Below are 21,507 nucleotides of genomic sequence, written 5' to 3'. Positions count from 1 at the left end.
ATAAGGTGACGCGGGGGCCGGCAGTGAGCAGGCCCGGGGACAAACAAACATTAAGTTCTCATACTTACCGACCTCACGCTGCTGCTCCCGTTGCCGCCACTGCTCATCTTCTCCCACGGTTGCTTGTCTTCTCCCGCGGCTGCTCCTGCGTCTCAGCGTAGGGGGCGTGATGACGTTGCCTGTGCTGAGACGCAGTAAGATGTCATCAACATACGCCGGGTGCGGGCCTGATCTAACGTGGCCACATCACCCGCTGTGTGTTGTAGCCGGGGGAGGGGGCCGGGACTGGAGCGGAGACTCGCTGCAGCGAGTCAATACGGTCGAGTCAATTACCGTAGTGACTCGAGTGGTAATTTCACTGGTCCGCAGTAAAAGACATCTGTGGGAGGCCGCTGGAACAGCGCTGCTGCCAATAGGTGGTTGGTGAGGCAGCATTGTCTCCAGGGCCGCTTAAGATGTTTCCAAGGCAGAGAAGATGCTCTGGAAACATCTTGGGGCGGTCCTGGAGGCAGCGCTGCCTCACCATTCACCTATCGCTGCTCCAGCGGCCTCCCACAGATGTCTTTCACTTCAGACCAGTCATGTGACATTTTCAATTACCATATTGACGTGAGTATAAGCCGAGGCGCACTTTTTCAGCACAAAAACTGTGCTGAAAAACTAGGCTTATACTCGAGTATATATGGTATATTTGCAAAAATGTTTAACTTTTAATTATTTACAAATATAGATCTATTAATATTATAAAAGTGAAAGTTTGTGAGTTTGGATGTTTGTAGGTTTGTGTGTTTGGATGTTTGTTCCTCAATCACGCAAAACCCGCTCCACCGATTTGGCTGAAATTTACCACAAACATAGTTACTACACTGGATTGCGCAATAGGCTACTTTTCATCAGAATAGCGCACATACGTTTTTCCCAGGACCCCCACAAAACCCAAACTCACATCACTATCCTGCAATCTCACACACTTTAGACCATAGCTAGCCACAAAATTCATATTACCCTCTACAGCAGAGGTCAGCAACCCCTGGAACACATGCCAAGAGTGTCACTCCTGCCATATTTCACTGGCACACCAGCAGCACAGGACCTGCAAGAGTTAAATGAAGTCCGAGCGTCCCTTCAGTGCTCTGCTAGAGCTGAGGCATAAGGACACTCCCCTTTGAGAGGGGTGCAGGAAACCCAGGGGGTGGAGCTTAATCACTCAGGGCTCTGCCTGCTACAGTGATCCTGCCGTCTGCATCCTGCAAAGTCTGCCCGAGGAGGAGAGGAAGCTGCTAGCAAAATGAAAGTAACAAGCACACAGGTACATAGGATTACTATTCTCATTAATGTCAGGCATTTGGGGTTATTAGTGTAGTGTTAGTAACTCCATGTGCCTCACATTAATAGGAATAAACCCCATAATGTCCCTCATATTAACCCCTGTGTGCCTCACATTAATAGGAATTAACCCCATCATGTCCCTCATATTAACCCCTGTGTGCCTCATATAAGGGTTACTAATATGTGTGACATATGGAGGTACTAATAAAAGACCTCAATAATGAAGATACTTAATTATTATCTCCAAGTCTCTCACATATTAGTAACTCTCACACAAGGGTTAATGTGAGGGACATGATGGGGTTAATTGCTATTAATAAGAGGCACATGGAGTTACTAAACTGTCATGCACAGGGCCAGACTTTTATCTACAATTGGTCCTGTATATTTCAATGGGCCCAAACACATAGATCCTGTTTTTGCCGCTGTGTGTCCGGGACAAATTGAGCTGTAAAATATAGAGCAGGTCCTATATATGTCCTATACCTTTCCTACACCTGTCCGTATTTGCAGCCCTGTCAATTTATTTTTAATCTATAGGTCAGTGAAAACCATATCCGTGCCATTTCTGTGCAGGAGGCCTAAGGCTGAAGCACCACGTTACGTTAACACAGAATTACCCGGCGTCCCTTCACATAAACTAGAACTCAAGATTGGCGCCCCTGCTCTACTCATGCGTAATCTGGATGCACCCCGATTGTGTAATGGCACGAGGCTACGTGTCACACAACTAGGAACAAATATCATTGAAGCCACTATTCTTACAGGAGCAGCTAAAGGTGACAGTGTGTTAACCCCACGCATTCCAATTATACCAAATAATTTCCCATTTCAATTCACACGACTACAATTTCCCCTTAAATTGGCTTTTACAATGACCATTAATAAATCCCAAGGACAAACGCTGAAAGTAGCAGGAATACATTTGGCCACACCAGGCTTCTCACATGGACAACTTTATGTGGCTTGCTCAAGAGTATCCTGTGCCCAAAACTTACATGTACTGGCAGAAAATAACAAATCATACAATGTCGTATATCGAAGTATATTCACTTGTAATACCTCTGTCCAAAAGACACTATGTACAGTTTCTCAGAACACCCTATATATAGCAGCTGAAATACAAATTACATTCAACACAAACGTCTCATGTATTCTCAGAATTACAGCTAAAACAAGATACAAAGTTACATGTCATATCCCATCCCTTATACACAGTACGAAAACCTTACCCGTGCCTGTATTTACACACTTCTACAATCACTGCAGACGAAGTCGCGGGTACCAGCTAGTATGATTATATTCATGGGAATACTCCTTTAAGGCTATGGTCTCACGTATTGAGTCACTGCCAAAAAACAATGCAGGAAAAACCGTAGTGGAAACGCATTGCAGTTTTTCCTGCATCGATTTTTCACAGCATTTTCCGTTTTTCTCCAACATCGGTCCTATATACAGTAAATGTGTGTCTATGATGGGAAAATAATGTTCCTTTTCATTTTTTTTTTTTTTTTTTTTTTTAACATTAGGAGTTTTATTAACCACTTCCGGACCGCCCATAGACTATATACGTCCGGGAAGTGGTTGCCTAGTTCTGACAGGACGTACCTGTACGTCCACCAGAACACAGTAGCTGCACGGAGATCGTGTAGCTGCTTTCACTAGGAGCCGGCTTTAACTTCAGCCGGAGCTCCCAGAGAGAAGACAGGGCAGATTTATTACCTCCCCTGCCTTCTCGATCGCTGTGTATACAGCACTCAATGAGCGCTGTATACACGGCTATGGACGCAGCCATAATTCAGCTGCCCTCTGACCCGGCAGACACGTGATCCGCTGGGAGCAGAGTTTTACCAGGGCTGCCGGGTCTCCTGTATCTGAGGTTAAATGTAGCAGCCCCAGTTATAGGAGAAATCAGCCTCCAGTCCAAAAAAATAAGTGATCAGATGTCCCCAAAGGTCACATGGGGTATGGGGACACAATCTGAAAAAAATAAATAAATATATATATATATATATATATATATATATATATATATATATATAATAAAAAAGTTTTAAAAAAATGTAAATAAAATAATAATAAAAAATAAATAAATAATACGCTAATAAAACGCCGTTATTAAAGGTTATAGCCCCACCCCCGACGACACCATACAAAATAAAAATTACCGTAACGGAGAGGAAAAACTATATTATAAAGTTTTTCAGTGACACTTTGTGTTATTAAATTTAAAAAAAAATAATTGAAAACCAGACACAATTTCCCTCCTATTTTGTTTATATTTTCCCAGATATAAAAAAAATTAAAACACATTCGAAAATAAAGATAACATAAAAATAAAGCCCTATATGTCCCCGAAAAAAAACGCAAAAATTAGTTGACTGAGACATACGGGAAAAATGTTACAGCCCTCAAAACCGCACATACAAAATAAACCTAAAATGTGTCTGGTCCTGGACCACAAATTGGCCTGGTACTGAAGTGGTTAAGGTTTTGTTTAAGAATAGAAAACAAATCAAACAAGGTGCCTACAGAGGTGGCATATAAGAGGAGGACAGGGGAGCAGAGGGGAGGGTTGGTGAGAACAAGGAACATCAAGCAGGAGGCAGGGGGGAATCACAATTGTTCACTTTTTTTTTTTTTTTTCAGACTATAAGAAATATGACTTCTAGTAAAGATTACTACTCCTTTGTCAATGGCATCACACATCTGGATTTCTCTGGGAACAATGTGCCATGCAAGCTTCTTCTGACTGGTGACACTGCATTCCCAGTTCTTGTGAATCCTCAAAATCATGTCCTTATTGCTGCCTCAAAGTATGGAAAAGGCCGAATTGTGGTAATGTCCCATGAAACATACATAGACCAGCTTTCATTTATGGATTTTGTGAAGAACGCAATATCCTGGCTGAAACCATCCTCAGAAGCAGTCATTGGTGTTGACACAAGCTTCAAGAATTTGAAAGAGATACTCTCAGCTTCTGGGCACAAAGTTGAGCAGATTTCTGGTTTGAAGGATAATTTAGGAGTCCTTTGTACAACTGGTTATGAGGACAGTCAAGCTAAGGAGATTATCTCATTTTTGAAAAAAGGAGGTGGTCTTCTCATTGGAGCTCAAGCCTGGCACTGGTCCTATACACACAAATCAGAAAATGCTTTGATTCATTTTCCTGGAAATAAAATAACTTCTGTTGCTGGAGTGTATTTTACAGACACTTATGGAGAAAAAGGACGTTTTGATATCAGCAAACAGATGCCATTGACACCATGGAACAATAAGTGAGTACACACAGATCACAAATATGATCCTTCCTTCATTCTTCCCTTCCTGTTTCCTATTAAGTTCTGTTAACATTTCTGAGACTAATAAGGGAGTTAGGGGTAGATACTTGCACCTATTAGTATAAATTATGTCAAAATATACCTTGCGAGATGATTATATCCACTAGCCGCTACGTTCCGGCTAGTGGACATATAGGCGCGATGTGATGACGTCACATCATCACATCGCGCCTACAGGTCTATTAGTGAAACTGCAGAGCGCGGCGGGGGAGCGTTGGATGGTGAGTATAAGTGTTTTTTTGTGTGTTAAAGAGGACCTTTCACCATTTTGCCCACAGGCAGTTCTATATACTGCCGGAAAGCTGTCGGCTTTCCCGATGTGGGCCCGGTGTGAAGAGCTTACGGTCCCGGTACCGTAGCTCTTCTATGGTCAGAAGGGCGTTTCTGACAGTCAGTCAGAGACGTCCTTCTTCACAGCACAGCCAATCGCGCTGTACTGTGGAGCGGGGAGGAATGCCCCCCTCCCTCCCTGATAATGCTCGTCTATGGACGAGTACTGCAAGCAGATGGAGGGGGCGTTCCTCCCGGCTCTCACAGCACAGCGCGATTGGCTGTGCTGTGAAGAAGGACGTCTCTGGCTAACTGTCAGAAACTCCCTTCTGACCATAGAAGAGCTACGGTACCAGACCGTAAGCTCTTCACACTGGGCACAGATCGGGAAAGCCGACAGTGTGCTGAACTCAGCGCACTGTCAGCTTTCCGGCAGTATATAGAACTGCATGTGGGTAAAATGGTGAAAGGTCCTCTTTAAACATTGAGGTGGAATGAAGGTGCTCATGACACTGGGGGCAGACGAAGGGAGGGGGGAGAACGGCATGACACTGGGGCAGAAATGGAGGGACATGAATCTGGGGGCAGAGATGGAGGGACATGAATCTGGGGGCAGATGAAGGGTGTATATGTAACTGGGGGAAAGATGGAGGGGGGACATATAGTTTACGGGTGACTCTAGGAGGATTATACTGTGTGCGGGCACATGAAAAATGAATGGGCGGAGTCAACATAAAAGTGGGTGGAGCTAAATTTGCCGCGGTGCGGCCCGCCGACTGGCTGGGATCTTGCTCTGCGGCCCACATGCTGAGTTGAGTTTGAGACCCCTGTCCTAGAGGATCCAGTAATATTATTGTAAGTGTTATTTCTCTGCCACTGTTTTTCAGACTATGTTTAGACTGTTTTATGACATTAAAAAGGAGATCTTGAGTTAGGGACTTCATCGATTGAGTCAGAAAACATAGGGGCACGACACTTGTAGTACCCTCCTGTTCCTTTGTTTCTGACACTTCAGAGAATGTTTAATGTGGGGCCCCAAGTCGCAAAAACGCAGCATTTTACAATCCCTGCAAAGTGAATGGGATTGACATAGACACTGACAGACACTGCAGAAAAATACATGCAGCGGAAACACTGTGATTTCCAAAGCCATCTTAGTTTCAGAAATGACATCATGTCATTAATACCTATGGAAATACCAGCTGTTTCCCAATAGACATAATGGAAACAAAGTTTCCTCTGCAAACTTTCTGTAAAAAGTGCAGCAGGAAAAAACGCGATTTTACAGATTTTTGCTAAATCCACTTGTTCAAAGATGTGGCCCCGGGATATTTTATATTTAAATTAGCTCTTGTTCTCCAAGTAGTCAATAACCTTTTATTCTCATATAGCACAAAAAGAACTTCCCTATACACATGCATCAGAAGAAGTAAACGGTTACAGGTTTCTGTTAGGGAACAAAAGCTAGTTCACATTGGATAGGCCATCAATATTTTTGTCATAGAAATCACTTTAACTATTACTTATACTGCATACTATATCATTAACAAATTATTATTCCACACTTGCTTGCTTTCACTCCTTGTGAAAAAAAAACAAAATTATTCAAAAAATTACTTAAGCCCAAAATGGTACCAATAAATATTGCAGCTTATTGCACAAAAGAAACAAGCCTTTTACAGTAAAGATGACAAGTTAAAATTAAAGTTTTTTGATGAAGGCGCAACAAAAATTACTTTTTTCCATAAAACATAATATTATTTGCAAAAGCAAAATATAAAAAGGGCTATGAACAGTTGGCATTACCATATTGTAAGTTCATGTATTGTTTGTACTGAACGATAAACGTTAAAGAAAGCAGAATTGCTAAATTATGTGCACCCCAAACTAGTGCCATTAAAATATAGAGCTTGTTCTGCAAAAGAAATGAAAAACATTTCTAAAGTTATAGCTCTTGGAATAAGGCGATGCAAAATTTTCTTTGTTCTTTGGCCCAAATTAGGTCATTACTGAATCAGTGATTCTAGGTTGACACTAGAAATGTCTCTCCCTCGCATAGACTGTTTGTTAGAGGACCAGAACAATGGATAGGCAGACTTCTAAATAGCGGTTACATACAGATCTCTTTGGACACCATTCACTATAATAGGGTCTGTTGGGTGTCCATCGTTTTTAAAACTGTAACCGATGGAGGAAAAAATCCTCAGTGTAGGACTTTTTTCCTCTATCGATTTTCTGTGGACACTGCAAAGAAGTCTCCAGCGCAGATTTCAGTACATGTCTAACTGCTCTGTTTAGCTTTTTGCTAAATGTATGTAATTATTCTTCCTCTACAGTGTGGACTTTTCAACAGAACTAAAGATTCTTCTTGAAGGTATCTCCAGCCTGAACATCAGTGGGGACAGCTTTCCTTCAGAACTTCTGCTTCATGGACCACTGACTTTTCCAGTTGGAATGACTGATGACTATAAATGCTTTGTTGGCGCTGCCTTTTATGGCAGGGGACGTGTCGTTGTTGAGGGACATGAAACATTTGTAACTAAACCTGAACTTAAGACTTTAACTATAAATATTGTTTCTTGGCTAAGTATGGGTAAAACAGGAAAGATTGGTATCAGTAAAGAATTGAAGGACCTTGCTCGGATCTTGCAGAACGAAGGCTTACCATGTGTAGTGTCTGATTTGGTTCCAGGTCTCAGCATCTACTGCTGTACATCTTATGATGATAAAGAAATAGAAACAATCCAGCAGTTTGTGGCAGAGGGAGGAGGTCTTCTAATTGCTGGGCAGTCTTGGAGCTGGTCCGTATCCAATCCAGATGTTATTTCTCAGTATCCTGGCAATAAAATCCTTAACAAGCTTGGAATCACCATTCTGAATAAGACAGTTAAAAGAGAAGACTATAAAGCATTGAATCCTCAGGAAACAGCTAACACCTATCACTTCCTCAGAGCATTGCACCCATTCTTGAGGCATCTTAAGAAAGGGGATGAGATAAAACCACCTCTGTGTTCCTGGCTGTCACAGCTCAGTAGAGATGCGTCAAGTTTTTTAAAGTTACCATCAAGTCCTCTTATTTCAACAATACAGCAAGAGCTTTCAGCAAGGGTTCAAGAATGTAATTTACCCGATGTCAGTAAAAAGAATCCAGTAAAATCCTGCTCTATAGATGGTTTTATCATATCTTTGGTCCATGACGTCACCTGTCTGGGTCATCCAGACAAAGGCGGTATAACATTACAAATTGATGCTACAAATCAAGGTAATACATCTTTTAAGCCAAGGCTGTATAACCTAAGTAAGGCTTGAAGAGAACCTACCACCATGAAAATGCAGTCTAATCTGCAGGCACCATATTGTAGAGCAGAAGGAGCTGAGTAGATTGATGTACAGTTTTGAGGGCTAAGATTCTGTATAAAGCTCTGTTCCCACAGAGTAGCACGCTGCTCATTCTGACACATAAACACATGTCAGAGTGAGGCGCTTCAGAACAGATCCCATTGACTTCAATTGGTGCTGGCTTACGTGTGCTACACATTGAAATCAATGGGAGGCTTTGTAACCCGTTGATTTCAATGTGTAGCGCGTGTATGCCGGCACCCATTGAAGTCAATAGGACCTGTTTTCAAGCGCCTCGCTCTGACACGTATTGACGTGTCAGAATGAGCGGCACGTTACTTCGTGGGAACAGAGGCTACCTTGTAATTTCTCCATTTTTAGTTCAGTGAGCAGCCCTAAGAATGACTTAGAGCCCCCATGAATGTGCATACAGAAATAGCTGTCAATCACTGTTAAGACCACCCACTGCCCTCAATTATTCCCTGTAAGCAGAGAAAGAAAAGCAAAATAAATGGGAAGTTATATAGAAACTTTTCCACATAACTATATAATAATCCTCTCAGTTTTTCCTGCTCTATAATCTGCTGCCTGCAAATTACACAGCACTTTCATGGTGACAGGTTCCCTTTAAGGGTGTTGTTCAATTTATTTTAAAAGAGAACCCAAAATGATGCATTTGATTTTGGGTGTCATATTAGTATAATGCACAGTTCCAGGAACTGATTAGGAGTTATAAAACAGCCATGGAACAAGTCACTTCAACCTACACATAACCATGGGGAGTGTGGGCTCAAGTCTTTCTTACTTCCTAATAACCTATACATTTCCTAGTACAAGAAGGTCCCCAGCATGGCACTCTATAGATCTTGGTCCCCAGCATGGCTTTCCTCTTTTTCTTAGTCAATAGCATGGCTCCCCATCTCATTCCCAGACCCTAACTTGGCTCTTCTTTACATTTCCCCCCTCCATTGCCAAAATTGACCCCACTTGGAGGCCAAATCTGAACTTTAAGGATGAGACCCCACTTTTCAGAAAAAAAACAGCTTTTTTTGTTGCAGATTTTGAGCCAAAGCCAGAGTGGATTGATTAGAAGGGAGAAGAATAAGAACTTCCTATATATTTTCTGTTACCGTTAAAGCCACTCTTGGCTTTGGCTCAAAAAAATGCAGCAAAATCTGAAACAAAAGAAAAGCAGCTTTTCCACAATGTGAGGTCTTAGCATAAGGTCCAACTTTAACATAACACCCATTTTTGATGGCAAATTCCATAGAGTATAATGGGAGAAAAATCACTAGAAAAAATGTTTTTTAAGAGCAGGGTTTTCTCAAAGAGGTTGTCTTCTGGGGAGGCTCCACTGTATTTTATAGAGCTATATCAACCTTAAAGAGGTTGTCTGGAACCCCCATGAATCAGCTGTTTTAAGCAGGCCATGTAATTTCTACTTCACAGGCCATTGGCCACAGGCTAACTCCCATTCAAGTGAATGAAACAAACATTTAAGATGGGAATATCCCTTTCAAAAAATGACTAAGATTCTGTAACAAAACTAAGATATTAAAAAAGGCTCTTAGCAGTGTCTACAAAGAAACATATCAATAGTCAATACTGAAATTAGATTATTTTTTCCCCGAGTTTGTTACTTTAACAAGGTGCATGTAGATAGGTAAAGGAACAAAGGCCTACCAGCCACATAAACTAAGGTTGTTTACTGAAAAAGCTGTAACTCTCAACAATGACTATGAATGACTGATTATCAACCATCATAAAAATATCAAAGGAATTAATAGAAGAATGTGTTTATTGCAGATCTGAGGATGTAAATTCCTTTTCTTCTAATTAATTGAGGACAGATGCAAACTATTGTACCTTATAGATATTAACCTGCCTTTCTCTAGGTTAATATTGTAGTAGAACAGGCTGATTTTGTACCTTTTTAATTGCTCAGAATGTATTCTGGATTCTGCACTTTCAGTAAATAGTGGAGAAAAGTCTTGGAAGCCAGGTACTTCATGTAGTATTACATGGCGGCCATTTCGATGTATGGCTATCCATGTAATATTAGGACAGATTTAGTGTGCCAGAGAAGAAGCTACTCTCTGTTCTAGCTTACAGTAAGTCATCGTGTGTGCCTTATTCACTTTTTTAAATTTGCTAAATGTAGCATGCATCCTCTCCATAAATCAGAGAAAGCTAAAGAAGTTATATACATTATTTAGTGAGCAGACCATTTTAGTTGTGTGCTTGTAGTGAGATATCTTTCTTTATTTTGTATCCAGGTAAAGATGCATGGAGAAGTACTGGACTCTACCTGCCTCCTAAAAAAACAGCAACAATTACATTTCCAGCGTCAGTTGTGGGGAAAGGTCTCCAGGTAAAGGATTAATCTTATTTACACTCCAATTTTTTATGCAAGAGCCTAAATCCAACCATAACCATTAGATTTTGGACAGTTGTCGTGTGACCATCTGATCAATGATGGGATCACTCAAAAAAAAAAAAATATCCACACATCAACATTAAAAACCAGCTGAGCGAAAATCATTGATATTTTTGCTAGACAGCTAACTGAAAATATCTAAAATTGTATTTTCACAGCGAATCATCAGCGAAATGGCTGAAGTAGACAATTTTGGCCTACAAGGATCTAAGGCCTGGTTCACATCTGCATCGGTAATCCATTCGGGGAGTCCGCATGGGGACCCCCCCCGAACAGACTAACGAACGCATAGGCAAGTGGTGTGCAGTGAAAGCACACGGACCCCATAGAATAAAATGGGGTCCGTGTGCTTTCCGCACGGTCTCCACATGAGTCATGCGGACAGGCAAGTACTTCACGATTTACTGTGACATATGACTCGTGCAGAGACCATGCAGAAAGCACACGGACCCCCTTATAGTCTATGGGGTCCATGTGCTTTCACTGCACATCGCTTGCCAATGCGTTCAGTAGTCCATTCGGGAAGTCTCTCTGCGGACTTCCTAAATGGATTACCGATGCAGATGTGAACCAGGCCTAATGTGTTTGAGTAGCTAAATTTAGACCTGCTCAGTGTCAGACTACGGGCTCCTTCACACGAAGTATACACTGGCTGATTATGAACGTGTAAAGGTTCCGAATCAGCGGCGTTTAAAACAGATCCCATTGCTTTCTATGGGAGCCGGAATACATGCGCTCCCCATAGAAATGAATGGAAAAAAGCAGCCCATTCATTTCTATGGGGAGCACATGTATGCCGGATCCCATAGAAAGCAATGGGATCTGTTTTAAACGCCGCTAATTTGGAACGTTTACACGTTCAGAATCAGCCAGCGTATACTCCGTGTGAAGGGGCCCTAAGGTTCCTTGAGCCCATGAGATAATATTGAATAGTACCCTTCACATTTGGGTATCTTCTGTCAGACCATGTGGTAGTGCCTGTGCCCACTGGATGATTCTCTGGTAGGCCAGTTCAACACTGGACATGCTAACTACCAGCAGACCCATGGAGATCAAACAGCTAAGTTTACCGACATAACTACTGCAAAGAAAATTATGTGTGATACAACAAAAGTGCAAATGATTTAGGGATGTGTGGAAAAATACTGCAAAGAGTGCTTTTAAAAACAGAAGTGTTTATTTATATAGTTGTTTATTTTATTCAATTAACCTAATGCAAAGTAACTAAGTAAAAAAGAAATCTAAATCACTTCAATATTTGGCATGACAACCTTTTGTCGTCAAAACAGCTTTAATTCTTCTAGGTACTCCTGCACAAATTTAAAGATAATACTTTTCTTGGCACTGCCTATTGTGATACATTACTTTTAGGTTAAACCAAGCTCTATAATATATTAAAAAGTTAGCTTTTACTTTGTTTAAAAATTTGTGTCAAAGTCTTTTCAGCTTCATAAGATCAGGGATATTACTTGTGTTGTACCTTATGAAGCTCCAACAGCTTTAGAATGTGTTGTTTTGAGAATTGCCAACTAAAGCAATTTAGTAGGATATTGACAGCTTTGGTATAACTGGAAAAATCTGCAACGTCGACACACAGAGCCAAGAAAGGATCATGTATTATTTCATCAGTCACCAGTCTCTGATCTCACCAGGTCTGATCTGCAGCTCATATCTACCTGTGCTTAACAGCTGTAGGTGACCATACTCGCATTATTACCTCTAAACATAGGAACAGTTTTTAAAAATACCTTAATGTGACTCCATTTTTCTTTGTCACTTTTCAAAACAGCATTGTAAAAATAAAGTAAACTAGATGTATTCTGCGATTAGACTGTCATATGTAGTACATTAGTATTAGTCTTATAGCCTTCTTATTTATTGCAGATACAGGTTGGTTGTCATTCAGATGACCTGAGCTCAAAAGAAGAGTTGTGTCGTGCTCCAGTGGTTATACATAGAGAAAATGTTGTTACTCAGACTGTTGTCATATCCTGTATCTTTGGAGGACTTCTGTATGTTATTGTCAAGAAGAAAAGTCAACTAGGAATTGTTCCAGTTACAGTGTATGGAGCAGAACCAGCACCAACATTTATAAAAGGTAAGTAAGGTTTAGTTGGCTTCACTATTGATTTAGTTTTTGTGCAGTTACACATATACTTCTTACTTCAGTTTTAAAGCCATACTTTAAAAGAGAGGATAACTGAGCTGTGAGAGAAGAGGGCTCTGGAGAACTTGTCACTCCCTGCTCTGTAAAGAGGAAAGGGGTCTTCAACCAACCTGTCTTGCAGAGCAGGCCAGGGGTGTAGGAAAAGATCTGTAAACATTGGGGCGCTGGAATAATTTGATATACACACATGGACAAAATTGTTGGGACCCCTCATTTAATGAAAGAAAAACCCACAATGGCCCCAGAAATAACTTGAAAATGACAACAGTAATAATAAATAAAAATTCTATTAAAATGAAAATCAGACATTGCTTTTCAACCATGCTTTAACAGATTTTTTTTAAATAAAACTCATGAAACAGGCCTGGACAGAAATGATGTTTCCCCTGAAAATAATGTGACCAAAGGGACATGTTAAATCTTGGTGTGTCCACAAATTAGCATCACAGGTGTCTACAATCTTGTAATCAGTCGGTGGACCTGTATATAGGGCTACAGATACTCACTGTGCTGTTTGGTGGCATGGTGTGTATCACACTCAACATGGATTAGAGGAAGCGAAGAAAAGAATTGTCTCAGGAATTTACAAAGAAAATTATAGACAAGCACGTTAAAGTTATAAGACCATCTCCAAGCAGCTTGATGTTCCTGTGACTACAGTTGCACATATTATTCAGAAATTTAAGATCCATGGGACTGTAGCCAACCTCCCTGGAGGTGGCCAGAAGGACAAAACAAAAAGAAGGATAATATCAATGGTAACAAAAGAGCCCAGAAAAACTGCTAAAGAGATTAAAGGTGAACCTCAAGCCCAAGGAACATAAGTCCGTCGTTGTTTGAGCCAAAGTGGACTACATGGGATACCAAGGAGGACACCATTGTTGAAAAAAAAACCCATAAAGAAGTCAGACTGGAATTTACCAAACTACTTGTTTACAAGCCGTAAACCTTCTGGGAGAATGTCCTATGGACAGATGGAAAAAATCAAACTTTTTGGCAAGGCACATCAGGTCTATGTTCACAGACAGAAAACTGAAGCATATCTTGAAAAGAAAACTGTCCCTACTGCGAAACATGGAGGAGGCTCTGTTAAGTTCAGGAGCTGCTTTGATGCATCTGGCACAGGGTGTCTTGAATTTGTTCAGGGTACAATGAACTCTTAAGACTATTAAGGGATTCTAGATAGAAATGTGCATCATGGGCAACAAAGCAAACAAAAAGTTTGGGTAAAAATCATGCGAATCATGCAGATAGAAAAGTAGATGATGAACTACTTTCCTGTCCACACGATCCCTGTGGAGACCTGGCAGTAAGCACACCGAACCCATTATAGTCTATGGGGTCAGTGTGCTTTTACTGCATCAGCGTTTGCACTTGCGTTTGGTATTCCGTTCGGGGGGTCCCATTGCAGACTTCCCGGACGGAATCCAAACGCTGATGTGAACGAGGGCTCATCTCTAATTCCTTTAAGGATTGTAACTATAAACACCAGTGCATTTTTGTTTTCTTTGTCCTCCAGGTCAGACCAACCTTTCATCTTGGTTAAATACTATTCGCAAATACCCAGCTCCTTGGGCCGAACTAATAACAGAGAATATTATTTTGACTGTTCCCTCTGATGCGATTCGTTCATTGGATGATCCAGAAGCTTTGTTGTCTGAATGGGACAAGATAATGACTGCAATAGCTGAACTTGCAATGATTCCTAAAACTTTTGTAAATCCTGAAAGGATTGTCACGGATGTGCAAATCTCAGCAGGTAAGAAGGTGCCTTTGAGAGAACATTCAGATAAGATATTACAGTCATATTTGTGTGTGTCCTGATAAGTAACATGCCAGTAACCTGATACGAAGAATAAAGTGCTACAATTAGATGGCAGCTGCATTCTCTTCCCTGCACTGATCTTAAATAACAGTATCCTCCATGTATTAAGGAAAAGAGGGGTGTCAAGGAGCAGCACCCCAGGGCAGGGACTGGTAGTGGCTAAGGTAGTGGGGGGTCTGTGTAGTTTGCACTGCTATGTTATATCTATTGTTCTGTAAGAATTCTATTTTGATCAACCATAAATGTTTGATAGATTTAGCTCTCCAGAGAGGAGCGATCTGTGACAGAAAGGGTTCCTAAAGGCATACCAAATTCTCTCTGTTCTTCTCTTCATAATTGTTCCATCCTCACCTGTACAAACTCCTGCACCACATTGTACAGCACCAGACACGTGTCTGCTCATCATTACCTGCTCCCGTACTCTTGTCATTCTGTGTTAGCATGGGTAGGGATAAATTTTGTGTGCTTGCGATTGACAGCTTATCCGCCAATCAAGCCTGGGACGGGTTCTGGACTTCCGTAAACTGGCCATCAGCCTATACATGGTTGCTGGCTATTATGTCTCTGAACTTGCTAAGTGTTTTCACTTGCTCTTGTATTGTATTCACTGACCTCTGCTTTTTTGACTACTCTTTTGGATTGTAATTTGGTACTGTTTTGTCCCTCTGGTATTACCCTTGGCTTGCGAACTACTCTTCTGTGTTGTGTTGTCTTGTCCTGTTCTGTGTATTACTTATATAGAGTAAGGTTTGTCGTCCACTTGCCCCTGTCATTAGGACAGTTGTGGCAAATAGGAACACAGAGTGGGTAGCGTTTTAGGCCTCATTATATCTGCCTTCTCTTTCCCTAGCAGCATTATTTGGGAATTACCTTGGGGCAATTCAAACAATAATACTGTAGTCTTCAATGCTCTCTCACCATTACCCTTAGATACCCAATCTGACTCAAGGGCACCGATTTTGTGCATTCCTGTTTTTCACAGCATTTATTTAGCTATAGTTTACAAAACACCCCCAAGATTTAGTGTTTCTTACAGTTACATTGTTATTCATTTTCTGAAATTCCTTTATTTCACTGTAGGAGAGATGCATGCTGGATACCCAATAATGTGCCATATACCAACAGCAACTGAAATAACAGATCTTAAGATAATAAAAAAGGGGGGAATATGGGGGCCTATACATGAACTTGGTCACAACCAGCAGAGAGGAGGATGGGAATTCCCTCCTCACACCACAGAAGCCACATGTAACCTGTGGTCAGTATATGTACATGAAAATGTACTGGGAATCCCAAGGGATAAAGCTCATTCTTCACTGAATCCAGCAAAAAGGGATGCCTGTATCAGAGAGTATTTGAAGAATGGAGCAAAGCTAAAAGACTGGGAGGTGTGGACAGCACTAGAAACTTATCTCCAGGTAAGACATAGAACCAATTTGTGGTTAACACTTAAGCAGGAATGTGTGCTCATCCTGACCACATTCCACATTATATCAGATGCCAAGGTAGGTCTAATTTACTAGTAGGGATCATTGTCTAGATTAAATCATTATTATGTCATATTCTAAACAATTTGGGTCACATCTTAAATGCCTGTGTTGGCAGTTTTGTAAATGAAATAGTAATATATAAGCTGATCCATAGTGCAATATCAGTCTTCCAAATAACACAACAGACTACAGTCTGCCAGGAGTAAGTAGAAAAGTCATGTAAAATTAGGTCACACAAATCTAAAAAGCTGCTAAGGCTAGGTACCACCATCGTTTGAAGTACGTTTGGGATTTCTGCCCTTGAATCTGCTTGAGAAATGCAGAGAGAAAAGTCCTGCAAGCATTTTTCAGCATTTTTCAGGTGGAAACCCAGCAAGCCCCTTTATAGTCTGTGAGTAACCACTCTTTAAACGGGTTAGCTTTCTGTTTTTCGAGTCTCCAAGCAGACCCAAAGAGCGGAAATCTGAATGCGAGTATGAACCTAGCGTCAATGTCTGCAGGGACATTCAGCATTAGGTCGAAAACCACAAATATAAGCTACAGCAATATTTGACATGCTGTGTTTTAAAACAGTCTTTGTACTGTGGGTTTTTATGCAGCATGTGGATGGGATTTTGACATCCACTATGCTGTAACTTCAATTTGACATGGGTTCGCTGCTGGCAAATTCATGGTGACTAACCTGTGGCAATTTTGCTGCTTTGTGCTTGAAAAACCTCTCAATATCAGATACAATATATTAATAGGGATTGCCAGCAAACCCTTTTATGCTTTTGCCTGAATCCAAACAGCAGCACTGGCATACTGAGGCCAACTGCACCTCTGGTCATGCTGGCAGGCAATAAGCTGAGGTTTAATTTGTCACATCCCTTAATTAATCCTATTGGTGGAAACGCGTCAGCCTGTATTAAATCCAGATGAGCAAAACCCCCGCACTGTCCTTGTTAGGACAATTAGCTTAACCTCTAGGCCCACTACGACGTAACTGTATGTCGTGGACAGACTTTAATTAGCCCACCATGACGTACAGTCACATTGCGGCTACCGGGACTTTTTCTTGCTGCTATAAGGGCAGAGTATTGGGAGCTCAGCTGTACCCGGAAGCTGAGACTCCCGTGTCACCAACGAGGGACCACTAAAAGCCTTCCCTAGCTGGTGATTGCTGTGATCTGTACAGACCCACCATTCACGGTGCACAACTCGCTGCAGGGCTTGCTATCATAGCTGACAGTGCCCTGGAACAAAGAGATCAGAGTATCAGCTGTTTGAAACAGCTAATACTGTGATCTGAAACGCCGAGGGACCTGTCACATACTTACCTAGCTGGTGATTGCTTGTGGGGCTTGCTGTGTCTAACTCCCAGTCAGATCAGAGTATCAGCTGTTTAATACAGATATTTTGATCTGACCAGGAGTTATAACAACAAACCCCACAAGCAATCACCAGCTAGGTAAGTATGCGGGCCCCGGCGTTTATCCCAGAGGCGCTATAACCCCCCGGCATCCGATGTTATATTACAGCGGATGCCGGTTATGTAAAGATGATAGTGGCCACTCTGCTGCAAAGTAGCCGCCCAAGCAAATGCCCGTGATCAGAGTCCACTCTGATTGCGGGAATTACTACTTCTATGACCCTCTTCCCCCTCTCCTCCCCTCCCCAGGGGGTCCTCATGCGGACTCCTTGCGGACAGGACACATAAGCTAGTGTGAACCGGCATAAGACAGCTAAGGAATACCGGTTAGGCCTGGGAGTTATGATTTATCTAGGAAATATATTATAGAGCGTAGGATTTGTATACTATGGTTGTACAATCTAGTTATTTGTGTCCATCATTAAAGGGGTTGGCCACTTTCAGACCAATGTTGACAAACAAATGTACAATAAAAAGATATACAATTTTTCAATATAGTTTCTGTAACAATTCCTCACGGTTTTCTAGATTTCGTCTTGCTGTCATTCATTCTGTTACTTCTAGTGGATAAAACTCTGACCATGGTCATGTGATCTACGGTCCATGGTCATGTGATGAGCACACAGGTGCACAGCGGATTACTAGGCAGATGTCTGATTATTGTGCTGTGACTATAACGAGCGGCACCTGTGTGCTCATCACATGACCATGGACCGTAAGTCACATGACCATGGTCAGACCTTTATCTACTAGAAGTAACAGAATGAATGACAACAAGCAGAGATCTAGAAAACCGTGAGGAATTGATACAGAAAGTATATTGGAAAATTGTATATCTTTTTATTGTATATTTGTTTGTCAATATTGGTCTGAAAGTGGCCAACCCCTTTAAGCCAATGCTGCAGTTTTGGTCCAAGTAAAAACATAAAGGGGCTTCCTGGCTCCCGCTATTGATATATGCCATTTGGAACATTGGTGCATTGAGAGACCACAACATTATTTGTTCTGTTTGAGTTTGATATCTTTTCTCTCTATGAACCTTGCTCACAGAGTGTAGGTCTATTTTTGGTGAGTGTGTCCTGGACTAAAATATTATGACACTACTCAGGCATTATTTTGGAATGACTAATAAAAGTTGCATTTTAGTTACCACTTGTTTTCTAGAAATTGACTTTTATGTGAATTGTATATATAAAGTAAGGTGACACTACTCAAACAAACAGTAGCCTGCATAGGGGTGATGAAAAACTTGGCACTCACCCTCTGCGTTAAAAGTCCAAACTTTATTGTAGAAGTCCAAATAAAAATATATGGGAGGAGGCAAGCTCAATCAGAGAGAGCAACAGCTGTTTCGTGCTGTTTGGCACTTTATCAAGCTCATTGTAGTCTCTCAAGGTGTGCTACCTTCTACTTATAGCAAGTTACACAGCAGTAAACCAAGACACACTGATTATTAACTCTTTCTTTGCTATGATGCCTGTTAGCACAGAAGAAACACCTTCATAAAAACAAATTCCATAGTGATCAAAAAAGATTAGGCATTAGAAATTCTTCTTTATAATCTATATTGTACACAGCATTGAATAGTATTTTTTAATTGTTAACACATCCTTTAATGTATGCAAAAAACTTTCAAAAACAGAGTATGGAATCTCTAAACTTTGATTTTTATTTTGAAAACTATTCAACCAATCAGCATAAAGCCGACAGTAAACTCCTCCTACTATGGGAGTGTGTAAATAGCAGACCTGAATGAAAACCACTAAACAAGACATCTATAAATAAATGTCCTCTTTGAATAGTATACTGTGTATACAGTATACTGTGTAACTTGCTATAAGTAGAAGGTAGCACGCCTTGAGAGACTATACAGAGCTTGATAAAGTGCCGAACAGCACGAAACAGCTGTCACTCTCTCTCATTTAGCGTGCCTCCTCCCGTATATTTTTATTTGGACTTCTACAATAAAGTTTGGACTTTTAACGCAGAGGGTGAGTGCCAAGTTTTTTCTACCATTATATTTTATGTGGATTGGTCTAGGGTCTAGGAGGAATATAGTTTGTTCCAATATAACTACCCCTCAGAGTAGTAAGTTGTTTAAACATAAGAAACTATAAACAATTTCCTGATATAAATCTGGAAAAATCTTTTCATCTTTACATATTCTCATGGTAACAGTCAGCATATACTCTATGGCCTATACTCCCTACATACATTTGTTGAGTTAGCAAGATCTGCATGGGAACAAAAGGAAATTTCTAATCAAGATCTATATCCTTTAAAAGTATAAGATCACCAAACTAAGGAAGTGTTCACACTACCGTCAGTGTCCGACAGCTAGTGTCCGCTGCTAATGTCCGTTCAAAATCTTGCGCGGACATTAGCATCGGACACTAGCTGTGTCCGTGACATTTTGCATTGATTTAAATGGATATCGGGTGCGTTCTTTTACTATCCATGGGTGTCCTTAACTGTCCGTTCCCAAAGTTGTCCGACTTCTCAAGCGGACAGCAAAAACCTACATGTCGGGTTTTGCTGTCTGCTTGAAAAGTCGGACATTTTTGGGAACGGACAGTTAAGGACACCCACAGACAGTAAAAGAACGCACCCGATATCCATTTAAATCAATGCAAAATGTCACGGACACAGCTAGTGTCCGATGCTAATGTCCACACAAGATTTTGAACGGACATTAGCAGCGGACACTAGCTGTCGGACACCGACGGTAGTGTGAACGCCCCCTTAGAAATCAGAATGACTTCCATGTTTGACTCTTTAACCAAATATTTGTATGTTTAGGTCATTTATTAACATTATATGAAAAGAGATATTCGTATCTCTGCAGTGGATATGTCATAAATATGTTATACATGCTGGAACTATGTCTGGGACCAGCACCTATCTTGAGAACAGGAGTCCATGATACCCATCTTGTGGCCAGTGAGAATGGACTGGAAACGGTGCATCCAGGGATCTCTTCATTTATGTCTGTGGGAGTTTTTAAAATATCTGAGGCTAGCTGCTCTATCATCTGTTATCAGTGCCTTTACCTTTAGTACTGATAGTAGTCAATAGTCAAGTATTTCCTAGCACTGTGCCACTAACACGAAAGTGCTAGGGACCACCCAGTATTCTACTGACTGCTATTAGGTGCCAGAAATAACAATACAGTCATGGTAATTGTCATGTTTTTTGGCACAACCCATCATGTTTTCTACTTTTTCAGCTACAAGAGGGCTTTGGTTGGGACCCTTTCAAGCGCCTTTTCTCGGAGTATCAGATGATGTCCAATGTGAGCAGTGAGAACAAAGGCAAGATGAATCGCTGGGCAGAGAAATTCTCTCAAGCAGTTAATAAAAACCTCGCCCCATTCTTCCAGACCTGGGGATGGCCCATTGATGAAGCAACCAGACAGAAATTGTCCACCCTGCCTGATTGGAAAGAAAACCCCATGAAGACCTATGTTGGGTCCAAGTAAATTCATTAGTCAAAATTGCAAGAGTCAGGTTTGAAAAGGGAAGTAATAAAAAAAAAAGTTTCTGCTTCTTTTTATTAAAGAAATCAGCCACAACATTCCGGTTTATGACCCTATTAAATGGACACAAATTCCTCACACAAAACACATTCTGCTTGATAGGTGCATATGAATCCATCCATTGTTCCCCAACAAGAGATTGTACCTATTGGCTTAATCAGAATTTATAAATATTTAAAGGTAAAAATATAGAGACCCGTGATTTTAGATATCAAATTTTTACAACTTTGAGAGCAAATTTTTTAACACCCCTCCTAGTAAGCGTGCTTCAGTTCATCAATATTTCTAAAATACCTTGTGATTCCACATTATCTTGATAGGGACTCTAATTTGAATTTCCGAAATACCTGACAACAGGCTAGT

The 21,507-nt window shown here is 41.0% G+C and overlaps 1 protein-coding gene across 1 annotated transcript; it reads left to right on the top strand.

The window, feature by feature from the left end:
* Positions 1 to 3,990: 3,990 nt before the first annotated feature.
* Positions 3,991 to 21,087, top strand: LOC142203248 (TRPM8 channel-associated factor homolog). The gene is made up of 7 exons (XM_075273817.1): positions 3,991 to 4,607; positions 7,277 to 8,202; positions 10,556 to 10,650; positions 12,601 to 12,814; positions 14,403 to 14,642; positions 15,789 to 16,126; positions 20,836 to 21,087. Exons 1-7 carry the CDS (start codon positions 3,991 to 3,993, stop codon positions 21,085 to 21,087), a joined length of 2,682 nt encoding a protein of 893 aa, XP_075129918.1.
* Positions 21,088 to 21,507: the final 420 nt, after the last annotated feature.

The sequence above is a fragment of the Leptodactylus fuscus genome, chromosome 5 (genome assembly GCF_031893055.1).
Source record: "Leptodactylus fuscus isolate aLepFus1 chromosome 5, aLepFus1.hap2, whole genome shotgun sequence".
Taxonomy (NCBI): domain Eukaryota; kingdom Metazoa; phylum Chordata; class Amphibia; order Anura; family Leptodactylidae; genus Leptodactylus; species Leptodactylus fuscus.
Note: the sequence above shows the minus strand (reverse complement) of the source record. Positions and strands in the feature narration are given on the sequence as shown.